Below are 9,362 nucleotides of genomic sequence, written 5' to 3' on the forward strand. Positions count from 1 at the left end.
GTTGCTGTTGTGCGCCTTCAAGTTGTTTCCAATTTATGGCAACCCTAGTGAACCTATGATGGAGTTTTTCTTGGCAAGATTTGTTCAAAGGTTTGCCATTGCCTTCCACTGAGGCTGAGAGCGTGTGTCTTGCTTAAGGTCACCCAATGGGTTCTCTGGCTGAGCGGGATTTGAACCTTGATCTCCAGTCATACCCAACACTCAAACCACTAAGCCATGCTGGTTCTTGAGTTACTGTTAACCGAGTTACTCCAGTCTCCAAGTTGCTGCAAACCAAAGTTGCAAAGAAATTGCCAAATGCAGATCAGTTGTGTTTTTAAAGCAATTTTTCTAAGCTTTCACAAGTAATTCAGGTGTTTTCTGGTGGTCATAAAATTCCTAAGCTATTGATACGTATAAATTTATTAAAGCAAGAGTGACTAGTGTTGCCAGGTTTTTAAAAACAGCAATAAGGAGCAGTTTAAATTCATGATTCATGGGACCGGCAATTAGAAAGTAGTTACTAACATGATGTTGCCTATCTACCGTAAATACCAAATAAAAGTTAATGCAGCCGTGTGCTTCTCTATAAAATTTACATTTTGTCCACATTCGCATCAATATAAATATACATATAAAGCGGGCTCTTGGTATCTCCTGAGGTTTGGTTCCAGGATCCCCTGTGAATATCAAAATATGTGGATGTTCAAGTCCCATTAAATACAACGGAGAGTAAAATGGTGTCCCTTATACAAAATGGCAAAATCAAGGTTTGCTTTTGGATATATATATATATATATATCCACATATTTTGATATTTTGATATATATAAAATATTTTCAAGGCATGGATGCTTGACTTCATGGATAAAGAATTGACTGATAAAAGGAACCAACAGTACATGATGCACAAACGTCTAAATCCACTTTTAATATGGATTGAAACTGAATCGGTTTTAATGGTAGCAAGAAAATGCTTGACAATTGTGATTCAAATTCAGAGAACCCTGAATCTCACATTCGGTTACATTTATAGAAAATCTGTTCCTCTCATCATTTGCAGAGTAGAGAATTCAAAAAAATGTGGTTTTGTTTTTTTACAAAAGCCTATGCCCTGAAACACTCCAAAACAAGATGCTACTAACCTCCAACAACAGTTTACACTCAGATGTGCCATGTTATTGCAAAAGCCCCAAACACTTTTGGTTCTCCTTATAAAGAAAATATTTCAAATCTGGGTATTTTTGTTCACATTTTCTCCAGCTTTCCAAGCTCTACAATATCTTATCTGAGTTCAAGTGGAGTGACAGAACACAACACAAGAATAAGCCATGCCACAGCTGTAAATTCCTGCACTGGCAGCAGATTAGATGAACATTGGGATACCTTCCAAATCTACATTCACATAATGAAATTACAGGTTGACTATCCCTTATCCCAATATTCAAAATCCAAGACCCTTTTCACAGATGGCGAGGACAGTGACACCTTTGCTTTCTGATGGTTCAGTGTACCCAAACTTTGTTTCATGCACAACATTGTTTTAAAAATATTGCATAAATTTACCTTCAGGATATGTATTTACGCTATGCATGAAACATAAATGAACTTTGTGTTTAGAGTTGGCTCCCACCTCCAAAATATTTCATTTTGTGCCTATATGCAAATAGAGGCATTGCAAAATCCAAAAAAGACATTTTCTTTGGAGAGAAAAGAGGGCAATTTCAGTATTTGCCTGTAACCTCTCAGCAAATCTTGATGCATCAAGTATGGAAATGTGTGAAGCCAATCCACTGGGTTGGGTTTCACAGTGATTGCAGTAAGTCTACTCATATATGTAGGACCAAGTTGCAGAAAACGGCATTTGGGGGCATACTACTGCACGATTTAACACTAGAACGTCAGAGTCCCAACAAAGACCAGTCCAAGGAAGCCTACAGAATCTGATGTTCTCAAAGGCAAAAGCAAACAAAAACACCCATAAAACAAGAGCCAAGACAGTCCCCTAGTTAGGAGAGACGGTCATTTCACCAGGAACAAAAAAGAGAGGAAAGGCGAAATCATTTATTGATTCTAGCGTTGAGAAGGAAAGCAACTTGAATCAGCACTCCCAAATCTTTGCATTATTGGAGAGCTTAAAATTGCCAGTCTGCACTTCTGTTGTACGTCTAAAGCACTTTCTGCAGCAACCCATTGGGTCTGATAGCAAAAATCATTAGTCCCATCTGACAAGGGAACAGACAGTGGTAGCAGCAATGTGGGTACTGACTACAGAGAGGGACCGCCTTCCCATAGTTTTTCCAGTCATTTGACCTAATGAAAAGAGGAGATATGTCCCAAAGGAAAAAGGCAGTTTAAAAGGCCATTGTGGTTTGATATGCATTCCTTGCAGGGGGTGCGGGTAAAGTCCCACAAATACTGATTTAGTAAAATTATCCCCCCGCCCTGTTGTATGAAATCCAGAAATAATTTGGCCCTTACTTCCAGAAAACCAGGTGTGTAACCACACCAACAGACTACATTTACCCCCAATGCAAGGATCAATTGGGGGACTGACTTATGATACAGCCACCACTGTATTTCTTTTGAAACGGCAGCAGCAAGTCAGAGCAGATGGCCTGGGCTAGAACAAAAGGCTCCATTTAGATCATCTGCCAATTCTAACAAGGCACTGCCCAGTACAGAAACACAAGGTGTCTTGAGCTGCATCTACTGGGCTGAGTTCAGGATAGTGGGGGAAAAGCTAGCCCTCCCCAGTACAGCTCTGTCGCTTCTTCCCGTTCATGTCCATAAAAAATGGATGTAGGTGCTGGAGTGCTGGGCAGAAAAATTAGTTCTGACATTATGCTTGTAACAGACTCCTGGCCACAATCATCCTCATCACTTCATTGGTACCTACAAGAAGAGAAGACTGGGAAAAATAAGATGGGTGGGGTGCAATGAAAGACAATGTTGTTGTCACAGTATCGGCACTGCATATATGGTTTGTGCCCAGTCTATTTTTAAAAAATGCTGTCTCCTTATATGAGCTTTCCTGTGCTCTAAGATTTCCAAGGGAGGGCTTTTTCTTGGTGCCACAGAGATCCTAGGCATGTTTGGTGAAGACATAGTAAAGAGCCTTTTTGGTGGTTGCTCCCAAGTTGAAAACTCCCATTTCCAGGAGACCTGGTTGGTTCCCTGCTTGCTGTCTTTCTGCTTAAGGCATTTGGCTTTGTATATGTTGCAACAGATTAAGCTTTTAATATGTGGGTGCCTTTTAAAATATTGTTTTAAAGATGCTTTTAACATGTTTTTTTTAAAATCAAAGTTTTGTTTAACTGTGTTTCAACTTTTGTACTAAGATCTTTTCAATTCTATCGTGTCTTTAAAAAGTTGCATGCCACTTTGAAGACTTATGTGTGTGTATGCCATTAACAATATGCCAACGGTGGTTTGGCAGACCTGTATACTACTGAAAACACAGTGGAACCATTATATAAATGGTCCATCACATGACCCAGTTTGCACATTACAGCTGGCTCACAACACAGTCAGGGAAAACAGGACCATAATGGGTTAGGTTGCTATAACCCAGCAAACATGGAGCGATGGCCAAGATTGTACTATCTCAGCACCCTAGAAGTTACCTTCCAAAATCTGGTGTACTCTGATGTCTCGCATGAACTGCTGCACAGCGTAATCCTTCAGGTACCCATAGCCACCGTGCATTTGCAGGGACTGGTTGCAGATCTACATGAGAGAAAATTAATTTAGGTAAAGATAGAGCCATGCCAGGGAGTTCACAGTAAAGGAATACAGAACAGGGAGAAGGGGCAGTGAGTTGCAAACACTGTCTGAAAAGGCAGAGCATTAGAGAAGCAGAGAACACACTTAATAGGTCTGAAACTCAGCACTGTCCCAACACCTTTAGGTGTTCATTTGTTTGTTTTTTAATGTTCTAATGGACATGAACAAATTATTAACATTTTTCACAACTATCATTAATACAGATGGCTGCAGAATTGTAGAATGCAACTCTGCCATCTAGTGACCATGTGAACTAGGTACTGAACAATACATCTTAGGGCTTGAATGAGCTAAACATATCTGCTCTGTTTTGTTTTACTTTGCTTAATTGCTGCTCTTCAATGTGCAAAAAGCAACAGAAACAGTGACCAATAAGAGTTTTCTGCTCCTTATTTCAGTTGATGGCTTCTGTTGTCTACTGCCATTGTGATCAGAAGCAAGCACACCTAGCTTGGTGGAAATAATGAGCTGCACTAAAACAAACTTTTTTGTGTATGACAGTGGCAAGAATTCTGTGGCCTTCCAGGTGTTGTTGGATTTCAGCTCCCACCAACTCTTCCCAGCATAGGCAATGGTGAAGAATGCTGGGAGTTGCAGTCCAGCAACAAAAGGAGAGTCATGTTTTGTCAACTCTTGATGCAAAGCCCTAGCATTTATTTATACCCCACTTTTTCCTCTAACTAGGACTCAAGGCAACTTGCAAAAGAAAGTTACAATAAAATGTATATGGTTAAAGGTATACAAAAAGTAGAGATTAAAATCATATTAAGCTAACAGGAACATTGAAACCATTTAAAATATTATTATAAAATAAAATAAAAGCAGTACAGCATCACAAAAAGACCTTATCTTATAAAGCAAACCCTAAAGGCCTGCTGGAATTAAAAAAGGTTTTCACCTATTCCACATTCCCTCCTTGCAAAAGTGCTTGGATTGTGAGACATCCCTCTCCCCAAAGGTCTTGGTGATTGTGGCTCCCACTGAGAAAGTACAGTCCTTTGGACAGCCTGGATCCAAGTCATAGATGGCTTTATAGGCCAGTTGCCAGGCATAAGCTATGGAGACACACTTTTCAAAATCCCGACAGGTTGATTTTAAAGTTGTAAAGCTCTGAAGTAGGCCATAAAAACATTTCCAAGATGAAATTTGGGCTTCTTTCAGTGATAAAAATCATCTCTCTTTTTAACATCCTGAGACTTTGGTCTCTTTTCTATACCACACACTGGATAGCTAGTACTTTGAATGGTGGCTTTATCTTTCCATCTCTGGTAAACACACATGCAAAAGATTTCACCTACCGCAAAGCACTCATCTGTGGCAAACAGCTTGGCCATAGAACACAGGGCCACGGCATCCTCTCGCTCTTCCTGTAGCGCCCTGGCCGCATTGCGCACCATCAGCCGAGACGCCACCAGTCGCGTTGCCATCTCAGCTAGCTGGAACTGGAGGTACTGTCACAAGAGATGGCATTAGATTTAGGAGCATGAGATCACTAGATAATACAAAGCAGAAGGGACATGGATTCAATCACTTGGCCTACCTCACAGGGACAGTGGGAGAATGAAATAGGGGCAAGAAAATCCACCTTGAGCTCTTTGGAAGAAAGGTGGGATAAAAAAGATGCCTAATGAAAAATAGGTGTCAGTGTGGTGTAATGGTTTGAGCATTGCATTATGACTGGAGACCAGGAGTTTAAATCCTGGCTTAGCCATGTAAACCTACTGGCTGACCTTTGACAAGACACACTCTCTCAGCCTCAGAGGATGGCAACTGCAAACCCTCTCTGACAAAACTTGTCAAGAAAACCCTGTGTTAGTTTTGCCTTAGAGTGGCCATAAATTGAAAATGGCATGAAGGAACACAACAACAAGAGAAAAAATAAAGTTACCTGATTGTTGGCCAGGAGTTCTCCGAACTGTTTGCGGACGTTAAGGTGATCCCGAGCCAGCAGGATCGAAGCATGGGCAGCACCCAGAGAGCAAGACGCTGGGGCAAAAAAGAAAAGTGATGATCCCTTATGAACTGGGATGCTGGTATCTAATACAGTGAGCAACCCATTTCACAGAATGGTAGAGCTGGAAGGGACCATAAGGGCCATCTAGTTCAACCCTCTGCCATGCAAGTGGTGGCTTCCATATGAATAGTGTAATGCATCTGGATTTTAAATCAGTTAGTCAATTGTTTTATTATATTTGACTAAAAGCCATTACAAATTCCCTCCAAAAACACCAAATAAAATCCAATACAAGTACATGAATAGCCATACAAAACAAACAAAAACACAGATTAATGAATCTCCTGTACAATCTATAGCAACAGCTTTCCAATAACTAACACAAATACTTTTAGCAGCTTCAGAAATTAAGGCTGTTTTATGGGTAACATATGGATCAAAGGAGTTCTAAGTGAAATTTAAAGGAGCTGTGTAAGGTGCCATCCTATCCTCAAAACGAGTTCCATACCCTGAGAGCTTCTTTAAATTCACATTGGGCCTGAACAGACAGGCCAAAATAAAGCTGCTTCAGGTCACTTTGGAGGTATGCTGTTTAAATGAAACATGCATCTTAAGAGCCAGAAGTTGGGTCCCAGTCCTTAGGACTGGAGCATGGCTTTGGCACAGCTTCTGGCCTCTTAGGATGCATACATTATTTAAATAGCATACCTCCAAAGTGACCCAAACCGGCTTTATTTTGGCCTATCTGTTCGGGCCTATTAAAACCCAGAGTGGACTCACCACCCACATTTAAATGCAAACCACCAGACACTGCTGAGTACATTTCTTTGCCTTCTCCACTACTCTTACCAATGTTAACTCTCCCTCCATTCAAGCCCTTCATGGCGATGTTGAAACCCTGACCTTCTTCACCCAGGCGGTTGGCTACTGGGACCACACAGTCCTCAAACACCACAGCTCGGGTTGGCTGCGAGTTCCAGCCCACCTGCCAGAGAAAGAGGGAAAAAGAGAAATGCACACCATGCTCAGATGCTGTAGCTGTTACATTTGAAGCCAACAGGAAAATTAAGTCTTTACTGTACATAACCCAGCAGTGACAGCTAGTGGCTTCTATGCTTACAGATGTGCTTTGCAGTACTTTCTCTGATCTCAACAAGGCATGAACCTGGAGCACCTCAACTCACCTTCCTCTCTTTTTTCCCAAAGCTCAGCCCAGGGATTCCTTTCTCCAGCACCAGGCAGGAGATGCCTTTGGGACCAGGCCCTCCTGTCCGACACATCACGACATAGAGATCTGTGTCACCACCGCCACTGATGAAAACCTGGCATGGGAAGGACAAGTGAAAAAGGTTATAGCTTATGGGAGAGACAGTCCCCCAAAGCACCACTAACCACAGGAAGAGAGAAGGTGCCATAAAGGGCAAAACTTGGAAATGTTACATTTTTAGCTTACAGTTCCCATATGGCTGGGGATTCCGGGATTGCAGTTCCCTCTTTCTATAGATAAACCTCACATATTTGTTGGTTTTTAAAAATAACTTTTATATGTATATAAAATTTTATATATATATATTAGTGGGCCATGTTGGTAGATTAATGCATTTCTGTTTCCCATCCTGACAGACCAGAATCTGAAAAGAATGGGAGCCCTGACCCACGAACTCATACACTCTTAATATAATTTATGAAGGATGTCAAGTCACTTCTGTAAAACACACATCCATCAAGCAAACAAATTAAATAGAAGTTTTGTCTATTGGCTGGGCATCAGATGGCCATGTACAACCTCTTGTAAGTTAAAGAACCCTTCCCAAGTCCTTGTTAAACAACCAATTCACCAGTCCCTTAGCATCATAGGGAATGAGATTTACTATGTAATCTTCACATTGCCAGCTTGTTCTTCTGGAGGAAATTTCTTGAAACTGAGGCTGCATTTACTTTACAAAATTAATCCAGTTTGACACCACTTTAACTGCCAAGACTCAGTGCTATGGAATTCTGTGATTTGTAGTTTTGTGGGCTATTTAGCCCTTTCTGTCAGAGCTCTGGTGCCACAACAAACTACAAATGCCAGGGTTCCCATAGGATGGAGCCATGACAGTTAAAGCAGTGTCAAACTGCAATAATTCTGCAGTGTGGCAGCAGTCCAAGACACACAATTTACATGTATTTTGGCAGGTTAGTCCATGTGAAGCCATGTTAGTTTCACCTTAAAGTACTAGTACTGAGGAAAAGATGGCATATAAATTAATAAAAGAAATGAAAAATATAAAAAGTAAGTTTCTCTAAAATCTAGTCCTGGGCAAGGAAACTGAGTGGCTCTGCTCCCATTTCTACAGCCTGAAAATACTGTAGAACAGAGCAAGCAAGACATAGCCTTCCTCCCACAACTAGATGCTCTAACTCATTTCAAGAGGAAGAAAGTTGGTACCTTGGAACCATTTAGGATGTAATTGTCTCCATCCCTCTTGGCTGATGTTAACAAAGAAGCAGCGTCACTGCCACTGCCTGTTTGGGAAAGGAAGAAACAACTGCCTTTAAAAGGCAGTCAAAACGGCAAAACCTGGAACAACATTTGCTACTCCCACTCTGCTTCTCTACTGAATAAGAACTCAGGTTTTTACTGTCTTTCTCATGGGCAGAACTGTCAGCAACCAACCTTGGCCTAGCTTCTCACCTGACTTAACTTTGGGCAGACCACCTTGTTTGGATTGCTCATCTGATCACCATCCTATCCCTTGCAGAAACACGTTTGTTCACTGGCCTTGAAGCTGAATCTGTCCCTCTAAATTTGCCAGCTACATGCTAGGCACACTTGAACCATACTAAATGAGAATGACAGAGGAGCCAGGAGAGATTGAGACTAGGCATGTAGGTGTCTTACTTTCTCACATCTGGATCTATTCTTGCAGCTAAAGAGAATGAAATAAAAATTAGACAGTTTTTGGTTTAGCTCTCTCCCTTGCCAAGAAAGCACTGGGTGACTTAATACAAGCTGCTTCCTCTCTCAGCCTCAGTTCCCCATTTGCAACGTGAAAACTGACTTATCTTACAGTAGGTTGCAGCAGGTTTATATATCCAGGGGTAGCCATGTTAGTCACGTAGCAAAGTACAACATCCAAAATCCACAAAACCGTGATACCTTTACTGAGCCAACCAAAATGCAGAGTAGGGTTACAGTAACCTTGATTTGCCAAGGATGGAATATGGGCTCCAAAAGCTAACCCACACTAAGCACATCTAACACATGAAATGCTACAAAATGTTGGACAACAAAAGCAGCAGCAACAAATTAAATAAATTAAATGATATCCAACAGAAATGCAGCCACAATAACACACTACTGCTACAACTAATAATAATGTTATAATTAACAATGAAATGATCACAACAACTGTGGCTGCTGTTTATCATCCTGCCACTTTCTTAGGAACACAGAACAGTGTATCCCTTTCCGACTATGTTTTCACAACAACCCTGTGAGATCGGATAGGCTGACAGAGTGTGAAAGGTCTAGCGCTATATGGAAAAGTCAAAGCTGATCTCTCCTAGCTTCACCTAACACTTTTACCTTGCATGCCACAGTGGTTCAAATAGATTTTGCTAGGTCTATGGGGCAGGTTAGCTGAGGGGTGTGTGTGTGT

The 9,362-nt window shown here is 41.2% G+C and overlaps 1 protein-coding gene across 1 annotated transcript; it reads right to left on the reverse strand.

Moving 5' to 3' along the window:
- Nucleotides 1-890: 890 nt before the first annotated feature.
- Nucleotides 891-8,416, reverse strand: ACAD8 (acyl-CoA dehydrogenase family member 8). Its single transcript, XM_042475015.1, has 8 exons — nt 8,396-8,416; nt 8,150-8,226; nt 6,903-7,040; nt 6,568-6,703; nt 5,653-5,750; nt 5,063-5,215; nt 3,605-3,707; nt 891-2,889 (listed from the first exon to the last, which is right to left on the reverse strand). The coding sequence occupies exons 3-8, from the start codon at nt 6,996-6,998 to the stop codon at nt 2,864-2,866; spliced, it is 612 nt and encodes a 203-aa protein (XP_042330949.1). The 5' UTR covers nt 6,999-7,040; nt 8,150-8,226; nt 8,396-8,416; the 3' UTR covers nt 891-2,863.
- Between the last annotated feature and the right edge of the window lie 946 nt (nt 8,417-9,362).

This window comes from Sceloporus undulatus, chromosome 6 (genome assembly GCF_019175285.1).
Source record: "Sceloporus undulatus isolate JIND9_A2432 ecotype Alabama chromosome 6, SceUnd_v1.1, whole genome shotgun sequence".
Taxonomy (NCBI): domain Eukaryota; kingdom Metazoa; phylum Chordata; class Lepidosauria; order Squamata; family Phrynosomatidae; genus Sceloporus; species Sceloporus undulatus.

Bases quoted from the DNA above. Each gene is read 5' to 3' on its own strand.
- ACAD8 (XM_042475015.1), bottom strand. From the start codon at position 6,998: ATGTGTCGGACAGGAGGGCCTGGTCCCAAAGGCATCTCCTGCCTGGTG. The intron at 6,704-6,902 runs GTGAGTTGAGGT...TTTCTCTGGCAG, and splicing joins TTGGGAAAAAAGAGAGGAAG to GTGGGCTGGAACTCGCAGCC. The intron at 2,890-3,604 runs GTAACTTCTAGG...TATTTTTCCCAG, and splicing joins AGTACACCAGATTTTGGAAG to TCTTCTCTTCTTGTAGGTAC.